The sequence below is a fragment of the Amblyraja radiata genome, chromosome 12 (assembly GCF_010909765.2).
Source record: "Amblyraja radiata isolate CabotCenter1 chromosome 12, sAmbRad1.1.pri, whole genome shotgun sequence".
Classification (NCBI taxonomy): Eukaryota; Metazoa; Chordata; class Chondrichthyes; order Rajiformes; family Rajidae; genus Amblyraja; species Amblyraja radiata.
The window spans coordinates 7,043,587-7,067,443 of record NC_045967.1 but is presented as its reverse complement, the minus strand read 5'-3'; the positions used below and the strand labels follow the sequence as shown (position 1 = coordinate 7,067,443).

Genomic DNA, 23,857 nt, shown 5'->3' with positions numbered 1-23,857 from the left:
CAAACAGCAGTTGACCCAGCACTGACCCCTGTGGCAATGCCTTGGGTCACAGGAAATCAGGAAAACAACCCTCCACAACCTCTTCCTTCTTCCAAACCAATATTGAGTCCAATTGGCCTTGGATTCCATGCAATCCTACCTTCCATCAAATGCCCCGCTAAAGTCCATATAGACAACATCAACTGCACTGCCTTCATCAATTCTTTAGTGACATTGTCAAATTTGTGAGACACGATTCAGTCTGCACCTGGTAAATTCTATCTGGTAGAACCTATCTGGTAAATTCTATCTAGTAGAGTCTATATGGTAGTGTCTATCTAGTAGAGTCTATTATGCTCACCAACCTGTAGTACCCAGGCTTATCCTTGGTGCCCTTCTCAAACAACAGTACAATATTTGCCACCTTCCACTCTTCTGGGACTTCACCTGTGGCTAATATCTGTGCAAGGGCCTCCCTGATTTTCTCCATAGCTTCCCACAAGGTCGGATGCTACACTCGGCCAGGCATTGGGGATTTATCCTCGTTAATATACTTTAAAATACTGCCAATATCTCTACTTTAATAAATCATATCTGATTTAAGATCACAACTCCTAAGCCTCAAATCCTTAGCATCAGTGATCTTCTCATCAGTAGAAGCAGATGAGAAGCATTGATTTCATATCTTCTCCATCTCTTCCATAGAGCCACTACACAGAGGGTGGTGAGTACGTGGAACACACGGCACAGGAGACACTACGACATTTAAAAAACCTCTAGGCAGGATTAGGAAAGGATTAGAGGAATTTAGGCCAAATGCAGGTGGGACCAGTGTAGATGGAACATTTTGGTCAGCATGGGGAACTTATAGAGTGATACAGCATGGAAACAGCCCCTTCGACCCAACTTGCCCATGTAAATCCTGGCTAAAACAGAGCAGTAATAGCACCAAAATTTAGTAAAGGACTCATGTATTGTTAGGCCATTTTGGTCAAGTCTGATGTGCTCTGCAGAAATAAGACAAGCTTCTGAATGGTGCCAGTAAGTCTAGGGCCCAGATCAGTGTTGCATATTCAATTGTTAGAATGAATGGGATTTCTGCAGAGGACCTCCAAGGAAGTGTAAAATGCATGAAGTCGATTGGATTAATGCAAACTAAGTGTACATATTATAAATAATGTTGCGAGACAGTTACCCCGCTGTTTGTTGATTGGTTGAAATGTTAAACCTTAGAAGAACTGTTTGAATTCCAGGGTAAATGTTGCATTATTCATGTATGGTGGCTTCCTTCTGGAAGCTTCTTCCAGATACAACGTATTTGAGACTATGTTATTGGGTTGGGGAACTGTCAATAACTGTATAATGTGATCGATATGTGTGATTGGTTTGTAGGGGTTGCCTCACCCAAGTAACATCACACCCTTAGTTTGGAAGGGTATAATTAGGTGGGTAATTCTTTGGGGTGTGTCGGTTGATTATGACTTCTGTTTGCACGAGATATTGTTGTCTTGTGTGAGTGGATCGGCAACTGTCCCTGCAGTTTGTTCTTCAATAAAGTAACATTTTGGAACCAGAGTTTAACTAAACCAGACTAAGGGGGTAAGTCTCGAACCAGAATTTACACTCACATTGGCCAACATGTCCCAGCTTCACTAGTTCCACTTGCCTGCGCTTGGCCCATATCCTGCCAAACCTGTATCTGTCTAACTGTTTCTTAAACATTGGGATAGTCCCAGCCTCAAATACTTCCTCTTGAAGCTTGTTCCATACACCAACCACCCTTTGTGTGAAAGAGTTACCCCTCAGACTCATATTAAATGTTTTCCCCTTCACTTTAAACCAATGTCCTCTGGTCCTTGAGTCTAGGCAAGAGACTCTGTGTATATACCCAATCTAATCCTCTCATGAATTTATGCACATCTATAAGATCACCCTCATCCTCCTGTGCTCTAAGGAATAGAGTTCCAGCCTACTCTATGGGATGTATTCAAGAGAGAGTTAGATATAGCTCTTCGGGCTAATGTAATCAAGGGATATGGGGAGAAAGCAGGAACGGGGTACTGATTTTGGATGATCAGCCATGATCATATTAAATGGAGGTGCTGATTCAAAGGGCCGAATGGCCTACTCCTGTATCTACTTTCTATATTTCCTCAACCTCTTCCTATAGCTCAGACCCTCTAGTCCTGACAACATCCTTGTAAATCTTCTTTGTACCCTTTCCTGCTTGACAACATCTTTCCTATACCATGGGCCACAGAAGTGAACACAATACTCTAAATACGGTCTCACCACCATCCGACCTCCCAAAGGACCTGTTTCTTGGGCCAAAGGACCTGTTTCCACACTATATGACTATGACTCTTCTGAATTTAAGCATAGGTAGCAATGCTGATATTTAAGGAGACCTATTTTTTCCCTTGCCACCATTTTACGCTTAATCTAAATGTCGAACCACTGTGGATTTTCCTTTACCTTGCCTGCCTGCTGTACTTCATGTCGGCTTCATGCCCATCTGATGGGCTTCTTGAGTGTACTCTGACATTCTTATACTGGAAGAGGAATTATTTTGGATATGGGAAAGAGTCGGTATGAATAAATCGAGTTCGGGCCCATGTACAGCTTGTTGGAGCACAGCCAGAGAAATGACAAGACAAATGGCCTTCTTCTGTGCTTTGTGGGCCAGTATTATCAGAACAGCTCCCGCTTACTTAAGCAGACAGAGCCATCATTACGTTAGTTTAAACAAATAAAATCTGAATACTCCAGCTTTTGGGGAGTTGTGCTGTGAATCAGAAAAATAACATGTTCTGACCTTGTAAGAAATAGCACCAAAAAAAAACCTGGTTAAATCATGATCAGTAATTCAAAGCACACAGCTTACATTTCTCATTTGAACATGCCGAAGATTTCTGGAAGCGGTGTATCTAAGGGCAGAAATTGATAGGTTTATTCGTAGTTAGCATACAATCCTAGCTGTTCACCTTTATAAACAGGAAACTTTCAATGGTCAACCAGCAGTAATGTATTCAAATGCAGTTAATCTTGAGAAGGTCAATAGTAAAGTGATTATGTATTTACGAGCCAAAAATGGTCTTTTACCCGTGCCCACTTGAGCAGGTTTCAGTTCAGTTCATAGTTTATTGTCACGTGTACCAAGGTACAGTGAAAAGCTTTTGTTGCCTGCTATCCAGTCAGCAGAAAGACAATACATGATTACAGTCGAGTCCTTTACAGTGTATAGATACATGATAAGGGAATATCCTTTAGTGAGAGGTAAAGCCAGTATGCCAAGGATATGTAGTGTTAGGAAGAGAGAGTTGTGGAAATACACAAGAGTTTCATCAACATCTGCAAAGAAAAATATACAGAACAAGAACATAAGAAGTTATGTTTATATAAGCACTCTTGTCTTCAGGAAATCAGAAAGAAAATTGCATGCAACACATTAATTTGTCATGTACTTGCAATATAATCACATCAAACATTTTAAACAACAAATTTGTGCACAGCAAGACATCCCATATAGCAGTGACAATAATCAATCATTCATCTGTTTAGTCAACATTGGTTGAAGGATAAATATTTCCTTTTTCGAAAAGTGTTGCCAGTTCCCTTCAGAGGGTCCCTACTATGAACATGAAGAAGGGTCTCGACCCAAAATGTCGCCTATTACCTTCGCTCCGCAGATGCTGCCTCACCCTCTGAGTTTTTTGTCTACCTTCGATTTTTCCAGCATGTCTTTCTTATACAAGGACATGGTATATGTTCTTTACACATGCTGAAGACTCGGATCGTTCTTCGTCCAATTTCTGTTTTATTTTGTATAGGAAGGAATTGCAGATGCTGGTTTACACTGAAGATAGACACAACAAGCTGGAGTAACTCAGCGGGTCAGACAGCATCTGTAGAGATAAGGAATGGGTGACGTTTCGGGTCAAGACCCTTCTTCAGTCTGACTTTCCCCTGACCTCAGTCTGAAGAAGGGGCTCAATCCGAAACGTCACCTATTCCTTCTCTCCAGAGGCGCTGCCTGTCCCGATGAGTAAAGGGCCTGTCCCACTTGGCCGTCATTTGCACGTCACGCAGATGGCGCACGAAGATTTTGTACATCACAAAATCCTGCGACGCCGCGCGTGGCCGCGTGTCACTGCCTATGTCATCGCGCACCATGCGCGCGTAATGCACACCATGCGCGCATCGCGTGCGAGTCATGATGCGCGCGTCATGCGTCGTGACGCGTAAATGATGTTGTGTAAACTACGCGCAAATGACGGCCAAGTGGGACAGGCCCTTTACTCCAACATGTTGTGTCTATCTTTTGTTTTCAGAAGTTCTTTTGACTCAGCACTAAGCATTGACCTCACGATTATTGAGCTACGGGACAGAACTGCTGATGGCTGCCCCTTTGTAGTGGTAAAGCAAATTCATCATTGAGGATTACAAGCCATTTCAGAAGGTTTTCTCTTAATGGCAGTGGCATATTTAGTTGCATCTCCCAAAGAGTTAGTGGGGTTAGGAATGGCACATGAAGGATGAGATGTAAAAGCCTATCGAGTGCAGGGTCTGCATACGAGTATAAATGGAACGGGCTTCATATTCCAAAAGCATTTTCGGTTCTGCTTTATCATTTTATCATTTTATCCACTTACACCAATGCTTTTTTCTAAATGGTCTCTAATGCTCCAGGTATTTGCTGAACTTTTCAGGAGTTTTGGGAATATACAAACTGATTTTATCTTTAAAGTGCATGTGGAGTGTGTGTGTGTGGTCATGTTTAAGGTGCGTTGTGGGGATTATGAGCAGTTCTGTGATTAATGCAATTCCTTCCAGCGTCACTAAAATGGAGGCAACGGACGATGTGCTCTGCTTTCAGAAAAGTACACAAGGCGCTGGAGTAGCTCAGCAGGTCAGGCAGTATCTCTGGAGAACATGGATAGGTAACGTTTCTGGTCAAGACCCTTCTTCAAACTGATTGTGGAGGAGAAAAGAAAGCTGGAAGCGGGAGAGGCAAGACAAAGTGCGCCAGGTAGTAGCTCGAGACAGGTGAGGATTTATTTATAACTGCAGATGGTTGGAATAAAGGCCAGAGATAAGAACCGTAGGTGTGAGACAGGTTACATAGAAACATAGAAAATAGGTGCAGGAGTAGGCCATTCGGCCCTTCGAGCCTGCACCGCCATTCAATATGATCATGGCTGATCATCCAACTCAGTATCCTGTACCTGCTTTCTCTCCATACCCCCTGATCCCTTTAGCCACAAGGGTCACATCTAACTCCCTCTTAAATATAGCCAATGAACTGGCCTCAACGACATTCTATGGCTGTTAGAAGTGCTGCAGATTGTAAAGCCAGGTGGAGGAAAGTAGCAGGAGAGGGGGAGAGTGGAGGGGAGAAATAGGTGGGAGTACAGGTGGGGCACAAGGGAGGGAAGGGGAGGAGGTGGGAGAAAAGGAAGGGAAGGTGATTAATTAGAGGTTACCTAACATTGGAGAATTCAACATTCATACCGTTGGGGTGTAATCTACCCAAGCAGAATATGAGGTGCTGTTCTTCCAGTTTGCGTGTGGCCTCATTCTGGCAATGGAGGAGGCCCAGGTCAAAAGGTCAGCGTGGGAATGGGAAGGGGAGATCCCAGAATGGTTAGTAACTGGGAGATCCAGTAGGCCTTGGCGGACCGAGCACATGTGTACAGTGAAACACGAGAGGGATTTTTATTTTACTGCAGTATGTTGGAACAAAGGCGAGAGATAAGAACAGTAGGTTGATGCATGGTCTCGCTGATGTAACTCTGATGTAACTCCCTCCGCAACTCTCTGGTTAACTCATCTCTTCCCACCCAAACCACCTGCTCCCTAGGTCCTCCCCCCTGCAACCGCAGGAGATGTAACACCTGTCCCTATAGCTCCTCCCTCGCCTCCATCAATGGACCCAAACTGTCCTTCCAGGTGAGACAGAGGTTCATGTGCACCTCCTCTAACCTCATCTACCGCGTCCGGTGTTCAGGATGAGGCCTCCTGTACATCGACGAGGCCAAGTGTAGATGAGATGCTGTTTGTTAATTCATTTCATTGTCGCCTTGTTATAAGAATGGGCGTGGGAAGGCGAAGTAAAAGCACATTCTCACTCTGGCCGACCTATCTGCTGCTCCAACACAAATCAAGGACAGGCTAATGTGATGGGATATTTTTCTCTCTAACAAAGATTGAGTTGGTTTAAGCAAAAGGAATTAAGACAATGTTTCTGACATTCATGATCACAGGGCAAAGCAATTTGTTAGTTTAATGAGTAAACCAATTTGTTTCACCTATATAACCATAACACTAAATCAAACTAAACTTGTACTCACCTTGTATATGTTAGGTATATTATGAATATGAATAAACCAAAAACAGGCACAGCAGCAAGTAATGCCAATGGATTGAAACCTCGTTGGTTATTTTCTGAAAAACAAAACAATTATTTGAAGAAGACTCAACCCGAAACATCACCCATTCCTTCTCTCCAGAGATGCTGCCTGTCCTACAGTTACTCCAGCATTTTGTGTCTACCTTCTATTTGAACCAGCATCTACAGTTTTTTCTTACACAAAACAATTATCCATCCTTTCTACCTTTTCATCCTTCAGTTTCTCCCTCAATCGATGAAACATGTTGCCAGTCCTTCCTTGTCCCTGGTTTCAATCTGGGAACTCCATATCAAGCACCGTCTCGGGAGTGCTTTCACTGGACAGACTACAGCAGTTTAAGAAGGTGGCTCTTTCAGGTGTAGGTTTATCATTGTCACATGTACCAAAGTGCAGTGAAAAGCTTTGTTTTACACACTATCCAAACCTAGAAACATAGAAACATAGGTGCAGGAGTAGGCCATTCGGCCCTTTGAGCCAGCACCACCATTCAATATGATCATGGCTGATCATCTAAAATCAGTATCCCGTTCCTGCTTTTTCCCCATATCCCTAGATTCCTTTAGCCCTGAGTGTTAAATCTAAAGGGCCTGTCCCACTGTACGAGGTAATTCAAGAGTTCTCCCGAGTTCTCCACTGATTCAAGCTCGTGTAATATATGTAGCGGGTACGTAGGAGCTCGTGGATGTCACGTAGCAGCTTGTACGAGTAACGGTAGGTACTCGGGTAATCCGGTAAACTCGTGAAGTTTTTTCAACACTGTGTAAAATATCCACGATGGAAACATTTGTTACTTTTTATTTGCACGAGCCGCTACGAGACATTCACGAGCTCCTACGTACACGCTACGTACATTACACGAGCTCGACAGTCTTTCCTGGTGAGGCAGAGGTTCACTTGCACCTCCTCCAACCTCATCGACAAGGTCCCATATAAGAGATTAGTATACAAACTTAAAGCACACGGTATTGGGGGTTCAGTATTGATGTGGATAGAGAACTGGCTGGCAGACAGGAAGCAAAGAGTAGGAATAAACGGGTCCTTTTCACAATGGCAGGCAGTGACTAGTGGGGTACCGCCAGGCTCAGTGCTGAGATCCCAGCTATTTACAATATATAGTAATGATTTGGACGAGGGAATTGAATGTAACATCTCCAAGTTTTCAGATGACACGAAGCTGGGGGGCAGTGTTAGCTGTGAGGAGGATGCTAGGTGGTTGCAAGATGACTTGGATAGGCTGGGTGAGTGGGCAAATGTTTGGCAGATGCAGTGTAATGTGGATAAATGTGAGGTTATACACTTTGGTGGCAAAAACAGGAACGGTAGACTATTATCTGAATGGTGGCCGATTAGGAAAAGGGGAGATGCAATGAGACCTGGGTGTCATGGTACACCAGTCATTGAAAGTAGGCATGCAGGTGCAGCAGGCCGTGAAGAAAGTGAATGGTATGTTAGCATTCATAGCAAAAGGATTTGAGTATAGGAGCAGGGAGGTTGTACTGCAGTTGTACAGGGTCTTGGTGAGACCACACCTGGAGTATTGCGTACAGTTTTGGTCTCCTAATCTGAGGAAAGACATTCTTGCCATATAGGGAGTACAGAGAAGGTTCACCAGACTGATTCCTGGGATGTCAGGACTTTCATATGAAGAAAGACTGGATAGACTCGGCTTGTACTCGCTAGAATTTAGAAGATTGAGGGGGGATCTTATAGAAACTTACAAAATTCTTAAGGGGTTGGACAGGCTGGATGCAGGAAGATTGTTCCCGATGTTGGGGAAGTCCAGAACAAGGGGTCACAGTTTAAGGATAAGGGGGAAATCTATTAGGACCGAGATGAGAAAAACATTTTTCACACAGAGAGTGGTGAATCTCTGGAATTCTCTGCCACAGAAGGTAGTTCGTTGGCTATATTTAAGAGGGAGTTAGATGTGGCCCTTGTGGTCAAAGGGATCAGGGGGTATGGAGAGAAGGCAGGTACAGGATACTTAGTTGGATGATCAGCCATGATCATATTGAATGGCGGTGCAGGCTTGAAGGGCCGAATGGCCAGTTCATTGGCTATATTTAAGAGGGAGTTAGATCTGGCCCTTGTGACTGCGGGATATGGAGGAGACCCTGGTGAGAGCCTCATCTATAATGGAAGTGGGGAACCCCCGTTCCCTAAAGAATGAGGACATCTCCGATGCCCTGGTATGGAAAACGTCATCCTGGGCACAGATGCAGCATAGATGGAGGAATTTGGAGTAGGGGATAGAGTCTGTACAGGAAGCAGGGTGGAAAGAAATGTAGTCTAGATAGCTATGGAAGTCAGTGTGTTTGTAAAATATGTCGGTCAATAGTCTGTCTCCTGTGATGGAGACGGTGAGATATAGAAACGGTAGGGAGATGTCAGAGATGGTCCAAGTGAATCTGTACACAGGATGGTTCTCACTTGGGTCTCCACGATATCCCGCAGCTCCGCTCTTGCTCCCCCTCCCCCCATTCGTAACAAGGACAGTGTCCCCTGTGTCCTCACCTTCCACCCCATCAGCCGTCACATACAACATATAATCCTCCAACATTTTCGCCACCTCCAACGCGATCCCACTACTGGCCACATCTTCCCAACTCCACCCCTTTCTGCTTTCCGCAGAGACCGTTACCTCCACAACTCGCTGGTCAACTCCCTTCAAACCCAAACCCCCCCCTCCCCAGGTACTTTCCCCTGCAACCGCAGGAGATGCAACACCTGTCCCTTTACCTCCCCCCTCGGCTTCATCCAAGGACCCTGACAGTGTTTCCAAGGTGAGGCAGAGGTTCAGTTGCACCTCCTCCAATCTCATCTACTGTATCCGTTGTTCCAGGTGTGACCAAGCGCAGGCTCGGCGATCGTTTTGCAGAACACCTCCGCTCAGTCAGTCTTAAACTACCCGATCTCCCGGTTGCTAAACACTTTTACTCCCCCTCCTATTCCCAATCTGACCTTTCTGTCCTGGGCCTCCTCCATTGTCACCCATTCCTTCTCTCCAGAGATGCTGCCTGTCCTGCTGAGTTACTCCAGCATTTTGTATCTACCTTCGTTTTAAACCAGCATCTGCAGTTCTTTCCTACACAGAGTGTCTGGGCAAATCTTCTTAATGGTTACAATGAATGAAGATCAATATGTGGCTAAAATATGTATAATTATGCATTATTATAAGAGAAAGATGCTGGGCAAGTGACATGGCAGCTCCTTGAAATATGGAAATAGTGATTATTTAGGTAGAAATAAGGAAATCATGACGGTTGATAAATTATTTTGCTTTGATTTTAGCAAATAAGGTAAAGGATAGCTTGTATGGTCACCAAGTATTGAATTATGGTCTGACAATCAAACCAAATCTATAGTAAGAAAATAAGACAGAGGAGTAGAATTAGGCCATTAAGCCGTCTGAACCTTCTGAATGTTGTAGTCGACAGGGCAGTACTCTGCATATCGCCAACTTGGACAATTTTACATTTTATCAAGCCAATTAATTAAGCCAATTAACCTACAAATCTGTACGTCTTTGGAGTGTGGGAGGAAACCGAAGACCTCGGAGAAAACCCACGCAGATCACGGGGAGAACGTACAAACTCCATACTGACATCACCTGAAGACGGTATCGAACCCGGGTCTCTGGCGCTGCATTTTGCTGTAAGGCAGCAACTCTACCGCTGTGCCACCGTGACTGCCCATCGAGTCTACTCTGCCAATCGAGGCAGACCTATTTTTCCCTCTCAATCCCGTTCTCCTGCCTTCTCCCTGGAACCATAGATGCCTTTCCTAATCAAGAACCCACCAATCTCTGCTTCACAAATACCCTATGTCATTGCCCTTGCATCTGTCTGTGGCAATGAATTTCACAGATTCACTGTCCTCTGGTTAAATAAATTCTTCCTCATCTCCATTCTAGTCTCAGAGACTGTGCCCTGATTTTGACAATCCGCAATTTTTTAATAAAATCCTGAATATAATCTCCGAGTTCAAATATCAAAATGTGATAACTGGGGGAGATTTCAATTACGTTCTGGATCAATATTTGGATAAATCTGCACAACAAAAGGGACTTAATATAAAATTAAACTTTTGAATACATACATAAAAAACACAAATATAACAGATGTATGGAGGATAGCAAACCCAGCTGGAAGGGAGTATTCCTTTTATTCAATGGTACATAAAACCTATGCACGCATTGATTATTTCCTAGTGGACACATAATTAATTCCCTTTACAACTAATCCTAAATATCATAATAGTGTCATCTATGATCACTCTCCGTTAACTTTCTTTCTAAAACTAGAAGGAATGTTCAATAAAAAAATCGTTTTGGAGGTTCAATCCCCAAATTTTAAACAATATATATCTAAAACAACAGATGGAGCTTTTCTTTGAGACTAACGATACCCCAGGCATCTCACCCTCCCTGTTATGGGAATCTTTTAAGGTGTTTATCAGAGGTTCTAATACCAAGCTTTTCAAAAAATAAAGAATAGGACCGAACAATTGCAACTAGAAGACCAAATTAGACAACTGGATCTAGAAAATGCGAAAGAGCCAACCATAGATAAACACAACAAGATAACAATACTGAAATTTAAACTAAACCGAATTCTATCTGCAAGAGTCACCAGATTATTTCAAATTACAAAACAGGAAAATTTTGAATTCGGAGATAAGCCACATAAACTTCTGGCACGTCAGTTGAAAAAACTGGAAAAGGATCATACGATTCTAAAAATTAAATCAGATAAAGGTGAATCGTTAACGCTCCTTAAAGACATTAATAAAAGATTTGCTCAATTCTATCAAAATAAATATACATCCAAAACAACAACACAGACAGCATTAAAATCATAAACTTTCTGGACAGCTGCAATCTCCCAAAACTCAATCCGTTGAAACAAGAGGAACTAGGAGCACAGGTTTCAATTAAAGAAATAGAAGAGACGATAAATTCACTGAAGAATGGTAAAACACCGGGACCAGATGGATTTAGTAATGAATGTTATAAAAGATTTTACGAGATAATCTCACCACGTTTACACAAGCTTTATACATATGCTTTTAAAGAACAGACACTACCAGAAACACTAGCGGAATCAACTATTACACTTATACCCAAAAAAGATAAAGACCTAGAAGACTCTGGTTCATACAGAGCTATTGCATTGTTAAATACAGATCAGAAAATACTAGCGAAAACTCTAGCAAGAAGATTAAGCAAATACGTTAGTAAATTAATAAATGCGGATCAAACAGGGTTTATACCCAAGAGCCATTCCTTTAATAATCTGAGGCGTCTTTTTAATATAATATATTCACACAAAATTGAAGAAGACATGAATTATTTCATTGGATGCAGAAAAAGCATCCGACCAAGTAGTATGGGAATACCTCTTCAAAGTACTGCAAACATTTCAAATGGAAGAAAATTTTATTTCATGGATAAAATTACTATATGACAGGCCGACTGCTAGAATATTGACCAAACACATATTTTCTCCGAAATTTCACCTATCCAGGGGCAATAGACATGGTCGTCATTATCACCCCTTCTATTTGCTCTTACGATAGAGCCCTTAGCGGAAAGTATAAGAATGCATCAGAATATTCACGGTTATAATACTAAACATTCCAATAATAAAATATCATTATATGCAGATGACGTATTACTATATATTACAAAATCGCAAGTTAGTATACCAAATATATTAAATTTAATAGAAGAATTCGGTTCTTTCCCAGGATATACAATAAACTGGAACAAAAGTGAAATCATGGCGATAACCCAAGACACCCCAAGAGTCGACACACCTTTTAAAATTCGCTTTTAGAATTGCTACAGAAAAATTTAAATACTTGGGTATCCAAATAAACAGAAAATATAACTCTTTATTCAATGCAAATTTCCTGCCTTTAATTACTAAATTACATGCTTTGATTCAATTCTGGAAAACACTTCCGATGTCTCTAATAGGCAGAATAAATGCCATAAAAAAGATTTTTCTCCCACAAATTCTCTACTTATTTCAATCAATACCGATATATCTACCTAAACATCTTTTCAAAAAAATTGACTCCCACATTACAAATTTTATTTGGGATTATAAATCAAATAATTTATAGACAACACTTATGTAAACCCAAAGAATTTGGTAGACTGACACTCCCGAATATATAATATCATTGTATAATATCATACTAAATATAGAAATTCCATCGTCAGATGCAATTAGAAGAGAGTGGGAACAGGAATTAAGTTTAAAAATCGTCTTCAGAAAGATTTAAGGCAGCTAGTGAGTGGTGAAGGGACATTTTTTTTATCCCCCTTTAGATCGGGCATTTAATGTCTAACCGCAGATGAGTCGCACCTTAAAAAGATTTGAGCAAATTCCTGAAGAAGAGTAAAGGCTAACAACAAAGAGCAGGGCAATGGGGTGCATAGATACATAGATAGATACATAGACAATAGGTGCAAGAGTTGGCCATTCAGCCCTTCCAGCCAGCACCGCCATTCAATGTGATCATGGCTGATCTTCCACAATCAGTACCCCGTTCCTGCCTTCTTCCCATATCCCTTGATACCGCTAGTCCTAAGAGCTCTATCTAACTCTCTTTTGAAAGCACCTAGTGAATCGACCGCCACTGCCTTCTGAGGCAGAGAATTCCACAAATACACAACTCTGGGTGAAAAAGTTTTTCTTCATCTGAGTTCTAAATGGTCTACCCCTTATTCATAAACTGTGGCCCCTGGTTCTGGACCTCCCCAACATCAGGAACATGATTCCTGCATCTAGCGTGTCCAATTCCTTAATAATTTTATATGTTTCTATAAGATATCCTCTCATCCTTCTACATTCTAGTGAATACAAGCCCAGTTGCTCCATTCTTTCATCATATGACAGTCCCGCCATCCTGCGAATTAACCTCGTGAATCTACGCTGCACTCCCTCAATAGCAAGAATGTCTTTCTTCATATTAGGAGACTAAAACTGCACACAATACTACAGGTGTGGTCGCGCCAGGGCCTTGTTCAACTGCAGGACGCTATGAAGGCCAATGCTCCATTCGCTTTCTTCACTGCCTGCTGTACCATATTAAACTGCATCTGCCATGCATCTGCCCACTAACCCAACCTGTCCAAGTCACCCTGCATTCTCATAGCATCCTCCTCAGTTCACACTGCCACCCAGCTTTGTGTCATCTGCAAATTTGCTAATGTTACTTTTAATCTCTCATCTAAATCATTGATGTGTATTGTAAATAGCTGCGGTCCCTGCACCGAGCCTTGCGGTATCCCACTAGTCACTGCCTGCCATTCTGAAAGGGACTGGTTAATCCCTACTCCTTGTTTCCTGTCTGCCAACCAATATTCTATCCATGTCAATAACTAACCCCCAATACCATGTGCTATAATTTTGCCCACTAATCTCCTGTGTGGGATCGTATCAAAGGCTTTCTGAAAGTCCAGGTACACTACATCCACTGGCTCTGCCTTGTGCATTTTACTTGTTACATCCACAAAAAATTTCAGAAGATTAGTCAAGCATGATTTCCCATAGATAACTCATCCAAGACGGGTTTTCGTAGCATACGGTCCTTCACCTTGGCTCCTAACAATCTGTATAGGTTCCAAAGCCTTCAAAACATTCATTCCGATAAGTAGTTCAACACTAGAATCTATTTCAGATATCTTGACATCCTTTAGGTAAGACCATTGCTTTAATTCTTCATGTCTTGGTATATTTTGACGACCAACAGGTATAGTTCCATGCGTAAACATTTCAGATATTGGTATGAAATTATCTTCGTCCAAACTGGATATCCCCATACTCGTAATGCAATGACTCGTGCTCTCTTTATCTTTATTCATGGTACGTAATCGAATCTTAGTCTCTTCTCCTGTGATATTCAATCTTCTCGTCAGGCTTTCTGTGCAAAAGGTAGTCGAACATCCGTGATCCAGAAAAGCATATGTTTGCAACACTGTATGCGTCTTGCTGTTCCTTACCTGTACTGGTAAGTTAGAAAAATTACAAGCTTCTACCCCGGCCCCAATACGAGCAGTTACTTGAGGCGAGGTGATTTCTAGGAGTTGGCTTCTCACCCTGTTCTGTTTGTTCCGGTTCATCTTCTTCTATTTGCTCTGGTAACTCATCATCCATTTGTTCCAATGGGTTTTCAAAGCCTAGAAATCCGGTGGACCTTGACTGTGGAATTGATCCAACTGTTCATTCATTTAGAGCAGTTTTTCTTCTTGGTCCAGAGCTCATCGTCCTCGACGATCTAGAGCTGCATCTTGACCACTCACTTTCCAGTATGTCCTTCCTGGTTTTGGCTATCGCCATCTTTGTGTCTAATTCCAGTTTTTCCTTACGTCGCGTCATCTCTTCTTGCTGTCACGCCATCTCATGTTTTTTCTTCATGGCATCCGCTTCTATTGAGAGCGCAGCTAAATCAGCCTTTGCTCCCAATTGAGCAGAAGCCCTCGAAACCGAACTGGCTGAGCAACCAGATTTATGTCTTGATCCTCGTGAAGATATATTGGAGATATTATTTTGTCGTCAAATTTCATCTTCCATTCTGGCACCTTGTTGCTTCGCACTTCCAGCTACTAAGCTCGTAACTTGTGACATAATTTCAGATAACCACTTTGCTGCCTTTTTCATGAAACCATTGAATATTTTCTTCGTGTCTTCATCCCACTGGGTATGTCTTCTGCGTTCGTCCCAAGACAGCACTGAACACAGCAGTACATTCTGTTTCTTGCCAACCTCCTGGTAGAGGTTGGCTCATATTAGATTTCACCTTGATCACATTCTGTTCTGATTCCATTAGTTTTTTCTGTGTATCAATTAATCTGTTAACCCGTAACCATAATTCATTTCTCTCTTACTCGGTTTCCCTCAAATAGGCAGCTAGTGTATTATCTGTTTCTTCACGTTGACTGGGCCTTTCTTCACCACCACGTGATTATTCTGACATAGCTCTTTCCTCTTCTAATTCCATGATTTTAAAGAGGTCTTGGCAGATTGCCAAGTCCTTAAATTAATCGAACAAAAGTCTCTGCTAGTAGCTGTGGCTTTGTTTTTGTCAACAGTTTCTTTTCAAAACCAAAACATACAGATAATGTAGAGAACATCTCTCTAACTCCAGGTGCAAAATGATGATCCTAATTCAAATGGAATGCACTTATCAAGAGACTCAAAACAATTCAAGGTCAGTCTGGCTAGAATCTCCCTGCAGACTAGAAAAACACTTTCTGAGTTCTCTGTTACAGAAGTCTTTTAAAATAAAGCTGTGGATGTAATTCAAAGAGTAATAATCGATTTGTACTCACAAATCCAGTGATACGTCTTCAGATATGTCTCGATGCAGTTGATAAACCTCAAGGCCCTTCTCTGGCCGAGATCTTTATCTTCAGTTCCTCCTGGAACCACTTTCTTCTGGCTAAAACCTCTGAGAATCTTAGCCAATCTTTTGTCCTCTTCTCTGAGACTTGTATTTTCCTTCAGTTCCACGATTGGAACCAGTCTTCTTTGGCTGTGCCTCTCCGAGGTCTTAGCCTGGTTGTCCTGCTTCGATTTAATCTTCTGTCCCACCCTCTGGGACTGGTATTTAACCCCCTTGCCGGAGGTTTCCTTCTACTTAATGTAACGGCAGATGTTCATATCTGTCAGGTAATTAGCACCCTAGCCGCTATTTGGATGAGAATGGTTGAAGGAGGTGTCTTCTAAAACCCTTCAAGCTCACTCAGAGACCTTCAGAGCTTCTTCTCAGATATGGCTTAAAAACACAGTCTTTTGATGAATAAATGCTTTATTGTCGATAGAAAACAGTAAGATACGTCCAAGTTTATTCCGACTCGTTACTACAATCTTCTTCGAACTCCACCTTATTACTTTAGACATTAGTAAATCCTCGTGTCTCCGTAACACTGGCAAGATCTGCAAGATGCCGCATGATCTCACATGGTAGAAGGGTTAACCTTCCCCATCGGCTCGCCAAACTAATCTAAAAACTAAACTTCTGCACAAGCATCTTAGCTCCAAACACGCCCCAAAACACGTCATAGATCCCACCCACAATATAACGGGTAATCTCAAATTTAAAGGCACATGCCATCATCAATGACATACAAAACAGGCCAAATGGCCACTACAACATCTCCTGTTTCAATGTCACACCTTGCAAGGGACTGAATTTCATTCCTCACCAACAGAACAACCCCACCCCCTCTGCCCACCTGCCTGTCTTTTCGATAGGAGGTATACACTTGAATATTCAGTTCCCAGCCCTGGCCCTCTTGCAGCCATGTCTCAGTAATTCCCACAACATCATACTTGCCAGTTTCTAACTGAGCCTCAAGCTCGTCCACTTTATTCCTTATACTTCTATAATTCCAAGATTATACAACAGAAAAAGATAATTTACCTGTATTAGATTTCCCCCAGTAAACAGGGAGACTCCACTCACTCCACAATTTTGCCGTGGCGCAGAAAAAGTTAACCTTGCTTTTCACTTGAAAGGTGTAGAGCTTCTCTGGATCCACACTTGGCAAATTGAAGTGTGTTTGTCGCAAGAGAGTAGCTTTCTATGTGGAGAAAAACAAGATGTCAATGGAAGATGATGGCAAACCTCTAGAGTATTCATGGGAGTTTAATTATCTTATGCACCACCTCCAAAATAATGAAATTCATATCTGCCGCAGCTTCACAGGCACATTAATGCATCAACACGACAAATGAATCATATAGAGCCATATCACTTTTAAACACAGATCAGAACATTTTAGCAAAGACTTTAGCAAGAAGATTGAGTAAATATATTAATAAATTGATAAACCCGGGCCAAACGGGGTTTATACCTAAAAGACAATCATCTAATAATCTGAGACGACTTTTTAATATAATGTATTCACATAAAACGGAAAAGGAAGATTTATCAGTTATATCTTTGGATGCAGAGAAAGCATTTGATCAGGTAGAGTGGCAGTATTTATACAAAGTACTCCAAAAATTTAATATGGGAGATAATTTTATCAGATGGGTAAAATTACTATATGATAAACCAAAGGCAAGAATATTAACTAATAATATGTTATCTCCAAAATTCCAATTATCGAGGGGCAATAGGCAGGGATGTGTTTTATCACCCCTGCTATTTGCCCTTATGATAGAGCCTCTGGCTGAAAGGATAAGAATGCATCCGAATATTCAGGGATATAATACTAATGACTCAAATAACAACATTTCATTATATGCAGATGATATACTTTTATATATTACAAATTCACGTATCCCGAATTTATTAAATTTAATAGAGGAATTTGGTTCATTTTCTGGATATAGAATAAATTGGAATAAAAGTGAAATTATGTCATTAAAGCCGCAGAAAGCGAATCACCTATTAAAATTTCCATTTTAAATTGCAACGGAAAAATTTAAGTATTTGGGTATTCGAGTTACTACAAGATATAAATCTTCCCACTCAACATGTAACCTAGTTGGGAAAAAGAGACTTTCAGCCTAATTGCCTTTTGATTAAAGATGCCCCTGGAGCGGCGTCTGCTGGCGCAGCAGGTATCGAACCCACCGTTTGGAAGCCGCGGTCACGTGACTCGGCAGGGGCTGCGAGTTTTCGCGCGGTTTTGCTTTTGCGTGGCCGTTGAGTGCTGACCACCGTTGTGGCCAGACATGTTGTGAGAACCTGTGAGCTAAGAAGCTATTTTGTGAATAAAATAAGTTGCAAAACTTAGTTGTCGTTCTTGCGACCGCAAAACGCCATCCAGTTCTTAAAAATTAGTTGTTAGTCTTTATTTTCTGTGATAAAACTCATATTAGTGTTGAAGTCACAGCCGCTCTTTACCTGCCATTCCCTGTCCATGTTCCGGTACCTGACTTCAAAATCCAGGCACTGGACTCGTAGCGTCGAGATGTCCCAACTCAGGAGAAGCCCATTGTTCTCAGTGGCATTCACCACCAGGTTCCCAGGAGCAAAGGGTTTCACTGAAAAGTAGAGGTTTTGAACTGTTACAACAGTGGTTTAATACAAGCATGTCAGAGTGTGTAGGAAGGAACTGCAGATGCTGGTTTACACTGGAGATAGACACAAAATGCTGGAGTAACTCAGTGGGTCAGACAGCATCTCTGGAGAGAAGGAATGGCGTTTCAGGTCGAGACCCATCTTCAGACTAGTTTCTTTCAGAAAAAACATTGATGGTTCGACTGAGGTAAAGTGAATAACTCGTCTGTGTTTCAAACTCCAGCATCAGGTTTAAACATATTAATGTGCAAATTGAATGCAAAGATTGAGTACTGACATATATCAACCTTCGCAAAACCCATGTTACTATTCCGAAAATAACACTGTAAAAATAAAAAATGTGAGTTGTAAAGAAAACTCACCCACTCACTATTGTCTGCTTTGAATAAGGTTATGTGAGTATCTTTAAGAAGTCTGTGTACCATGTAGTAGGATTGAGTATACATTGTTGTATAAACCACTGCTGCTAGTTAGTTGTTGTGTGCCAGCTATAAGGGATTTCCACTAGAAATTAGGTCCCATATACCTACATTACTAAACAAATATAGGAAAGCACTGTACAATACAATACAATACAATTTATTTGTGTCATTTCAACCTCATTGAGGTTCAAACGAAATTTGGTTTCTGCAGACATACACACAAAAAGAATCAAGACACAACACAATTTACACAAACATCCATCACAGTGAATCTCCTCCTCACTTTGATGGAAGGCAAAGTCTTATCTCTCCTCTGCACTCCTCATTCTCCTCCCGATGTCAGAGTCAAAACCCCCGGCAGGCGATGGTAAGTGTCCCGCGGCCATTAAAGCCGCTCCGGGCGATGCAAGGCCACGCTCCGGGTCTTGATGTTGGAGCCCCCGGCGGGCGCTAACAAGTCCCGCGTCCATTTAAAGCCGCGCCGGGCGATGTAAGGCCCCGCTCCAGGTAATTTTCAACCCCACAACTCGGGCGGGAGAAGTCGCCGTTGCAGAAGCCCTGAAAAGCGGTCTCCCACTAGGGACCCGCGGGCTCCCGGTGTCACTGTCCACCAGACCTGCGGTTGGAGCCTCCGAATCCCCGGGGCGGGTCGCAGCCGCGCGCCACCAAAGCTCCTCCCGCTCCGAACTCGGCCAGCTCCGCGATGGTAAGTAGTCCGCAGCTCCGCGAGTGGAGCCCCAGGTCGTTCCGGTTGGAGGCCGCTCCACGGTGCTAGCCCCCAACGACAACGGAGACCCAACAGGGAAAAGGTCGGGTTCTCCGTGCAGGGGAAACATTTTAAAAGTTTCCCCCACCTCCCGCCCCCCACACACATACCCAGTTTTTAAAAAAAGCACTTTAAACTACATTCAAACATTCAAACGCGACAAAAAAAATTTAAAAACGACAGACGGACTGCAGAGGCCGCTGCGACGTGAGTCGTGCCCATCTGTAGCATAAGATGCACAAAATCCTAAACAAAATCTAGAGAAAATGATGTCCACTGGCAACGATAGATTGTTACTGGGAAGATGTAGCAAGTGTGAGGGGAAAAAATATCAGGTATATTTGTCAACTGAAAAGTATAAGTAGTCATAAATAATATTTCCAGCCAAGGAATTGGTGGAGATATTTGTGAGAATATATTCTATCAGCAGGGTCTCAATCAAGAAGGACGGGCCTCCTCTACACAGCCATTGACTGGCAGCTGCACGTCGATCTGGGCAAACAGCTGAAATTTCCACAGCACATCACAGCAACATCACTCCGGCCAGACATGATCATCACCTCCGAAGTGACAAAACAGCTGATCATTCTGGAGCTGACAGTGCCCTGGGAAGAGCGTATTGAAGAGGCTAACGAGAGGAAACGTACAAAGTACCAGGAACTGGTGGAGATGTGCCAGGACAGAGGCTGGAAGACATACTATCAGCCCATAGAGGTGGGCTGTAGAGGCTTTGCAGGATGCTCACTCTGCAAAGTCCTCAACCAGTTGGTCATTACAGGGCTGGCAACGAAGAGGGTCATTCAATCCGCAAGCGAGGCCGCAGAGAAAGCCACCAGGTGGCGTTGGATTAAGAGGGCTGATCCGTGGGCGGTTGCTGCTGGGACGCAAGTCAGGGCCTGATCAACCCCGGCTGGGTCGCCTGGGCGAGGGTGTCTGATGTTGTGAGACCCGAAAGACACGATGACCCCAGGTGACATCACTGAGGATGCGTCCCAGCGCATCTAGCAGATGTATCTTTCACATATCAGCTGGGTCTCAAAGAAAACAGAGAACCGAACAATGTGAGAAGAGGAATTTAATACAACCAGACGCAGGATTGGAGCCATGCAAAATGCAGATATTGTGATGACTTTGATGGGAAGTTTTAATCCAGCCACTTCAGGGATTTTTAGGAATTGCACATTTGGTACATGCAACAACAAAATCAAAGGAATTATGGCAAATACACTGTCAGATAAAAGCCACTAACTTTCAGTCCTTCTCAGGTCAGGTACTATGGAATAGAATGGTATCCGCACTCTCAGATAGGAAGAGTTAAACAAGATCTGTGTTTGCAGAATAGTCATGAGTATAAAGAGGATATTGAGACAAGCGAAGATAGACACAAAATGCTGGAGTAACTCAGCGGGACAGGCAGCATCTCTGGAGAGAAGGAATGGGTGACATTTCAGGTCGAGACCCTTCTTCAGACTAATGTCAGGGGAGTGGGCGGGACAAAGATAAATTGTAGTCGAAGACAGTAAGACCAGTGAGAGAACTGGGAAGGGGGAGTCAATGTTCATACCGCTGGACAGGGGGAGGGACAGGGACAGACACACACACGTGTGTGTGTGTGTGTGTGTGTGTGTGTGTGTGTGTGTGTGTGTGTGTGTGTGTGTGTGTGTGTGTGTCTGTCCCTCCCCCTGTCCAGCAGTATGAACATTGACTCCCCCTTCCCGATTTTACACAGCGTCACTGTTAAATCGGTGCATTCCATATCAAGAAGAGTGTGTTGTGAGATATGTGTTTCTGATATTCACTATGGAATATTCAGAAATTATTTAGTTACATTCAAAAGATAGCATTAATCCTTGCTTTGTAATACAAGGGACCATCAAAACAGGCCATGAGGACCAGACCACCATGCCTTTGTTTGCGGTGAAAACGACCTTGTGAGGTACTACAAAAAAGATCAATGATGAGTTGGTCAATGAAGAAGTGGACTAAGTAAGGCTAGACCAGACTGCTAGACTTGTCTATTGCCCATTTTACAAGTTCAAAGAGCAGTCCCGCCTGACGCAACCCATCCACCTTTCACCAACATTGATGAGGTTTGTACCAGAATGTTCAGTTTGTTTTATTGTCACGTGTACCGAGGTACAGTGAAAAGCTTTTGTTGCGTGTTATCCAGTCAGCAGAAAGACAATACATGATCATGGGAGACCTTGCATAAACCGAAAGGGAAAGTTCAGATTATTCCAACATTATTTTGTTTTAAACATTAAAACAATGTCCAGTTACTGTAGAAAGCTAAAACAGTGCTTCATATAATCAGAAGGAATCATAATCAAATATTTAAGTATGGTCACATATAGTGTTTTGGAAAGGAAGTTGTTAATATTAACAGACTGGGATGTGTAGGAATGAACTGCAGATGTTGGCTTAAACCAAAGATAGACACAAAAAGCTGGAGTAACCCAGCGGGACAGACAGCATCTCTAGAGAGAAGGAATGGGTGGTGTTTTGGGTTGAGACCCTTCTTCAGACAGAAGAAGGGTCTTGACCCGAAATCACCCATACCTTCTCTCCAGAGATGCTGCCTGTCCCGCTGGGTTACTCCAGCTTTTTTGTGTCTATTAACAGACTGGGGAAAAGCTGTATGTAAAGGCTATATGGGAAAATATGGACATGAAAAATGTCTAAAATATGAACAATGACTGGAGAAACTGGTATTATTCATTCCAATGAATCTGCACCAATCCATTTTCAACTCTCCACTTGGGAGTCAAGACAGTAAGGGCAAGGGATGGAGGGTACATGAAAGGGTGAAGGCAATGAAGGTGCACGGTAGAATGAGTTTGGGGTGAAGAAAGCATTAAAAGATGGCTTTAGATGATAGGATGAAAAGAAAGGAAAGGAAAGTGGAATGAGATTGATATGGAAATAGAAAATAGGAAAGAGATTGAAAACGGCAGATCTAAAAGGTTACGTACAGTTACAGAGGTGGAATAAGAGGATACTAGCTCAACCTTGGAAAAAGAAAACTTACGATTACCATCAGGAAATTTCTCTTCTGGCAAAAACTTTGCCAATGCATGGATTGTACAGCATGGAGCTACAGAGGTTAATGGGTGAAACGGCAACCCAACTCCAGCTGCACTAGGGACTTGGGGCTTTCGTTTTGTTTTGCACTAATATTGGATTTTTTAATTGTTTGTGTTTGGTTTAATTATGTTGAGTGCTGTGTTTACAGATCAGTTACGCTATTGCAAGCAATAATTTTATTGTTCTGTTTTGCTACATATGACAATTAAACACCCCTGACGTGACTATCCATGAATCAGTTAAGCAGATGGGTATTATGGAGTCGGAAGAGTAGAGGGGTGGAGTAACATCGTTATTTGTGAAGTTTCTTAAACAATTTTCAATTGACTCCCCCATGCAGCCTGTGTGTTATCTACAAACACTCTCACCTTGGTTCTGGAGCTGAAACTTTTGGGGTTCTCTTGAAATATCTCCTGAGCCACTGGATCCATTTCTTAAAACGTAAAAGCTTTTGAATAGTTGTATCTCACTGGTTGAGAAATAGCATCCTACGTTGTAGCCATGTTGTTGAATGTAGCTCTTGCATTCCTGTGGTGGTTTTTTGTTATACCTGTAACAAACAATATTTTTTCAATTATGACTGGGAAATTAAAAACTATAAAAACTACGCTTCCTAAATTATTTAAAGCAAGGACGACAGAGTAAAAATGTATACACATAGCACCGAGTGCACGCTGAACGTCAGTCACCCGTTCACGCTAGTTCTTATGGCACGGTGGCGCAGTGGTAGAGTTGCTGCCTTACAGCATTTACAGCCCCAGAGACCCTGGTTCGATCCTGCTTACAGGTGCTTGTCTGTACGGAGTTTGTACATTCTCCCTGTGACCCGCCAAACCTCGCCTTGTCAGCTCTCCCTAAGCCCTCGGGCTCCTCCTCTTCCTTTTCCCTTTCTTCTCCCCACCCTACATCAGTCTGAAGAAGGATTTCGGCCCGAAACGTTGCCTATTTCCTTCGCTCCATAGATGCTGCTGCACCAAATGAGTTTCTCCAGCACTTTTGCCTACCTTGGGTTTTCATCAAGATCTTTGTTTTCCTCCCACACTACAAACACCTACAAGTTTGTAGGTTAATTGGCTTGCCGTAAATGTAAATTGTCCCTAGTGTGTGTAGGATAGTGTTAATGTTCGGGGATTGCTGGTCGGTGTGGA

The 23,857-nt window shown here is 42.5% G+C and overlaps 1 protein-coding gene across 5 annotated transcripts in view; it reads right to left on the bottom strand.

Moving 5' to 3' along the window:
• LOC116978891 overlaps positions 1-23,857 on the bottom strand; it is a 153,259-nt gene that overhangs the window by 59,131 nt on the left and 70,271 nt on the right. For 3 of the 5 annotated variants that reach the window (XM_033030150.1, XM_033030154.1, XM_033030153.1), the window contains 5 exons: positions 23,078-23,259; positions 18,261-18,400; positions 16,827-16,986; positions 6,330-6,423; positions 2,864-2,906 (listed from right to left, as the gene is read on the bottom strand). In XM_033030150.1, the coding sequence (XP_032886041.1) occupies positions 2,864-2,906; positions 6,330-6,423; positions 16,827-16,986; positions 18,261-18,400; positions 23,078-23,259 (619 nt within the window). The remainder of the gene's footprint in view (positions 1-2,863; positions 2,907-6,329; positions 6,424-16,826; positions 16,987-18,260; positions 18,401-23,077; positions 23,260-23,857) is intronic. The other 2 variants (XM_033030152.1, XM_033030151.1) reach the window with 2 other exon arrangements.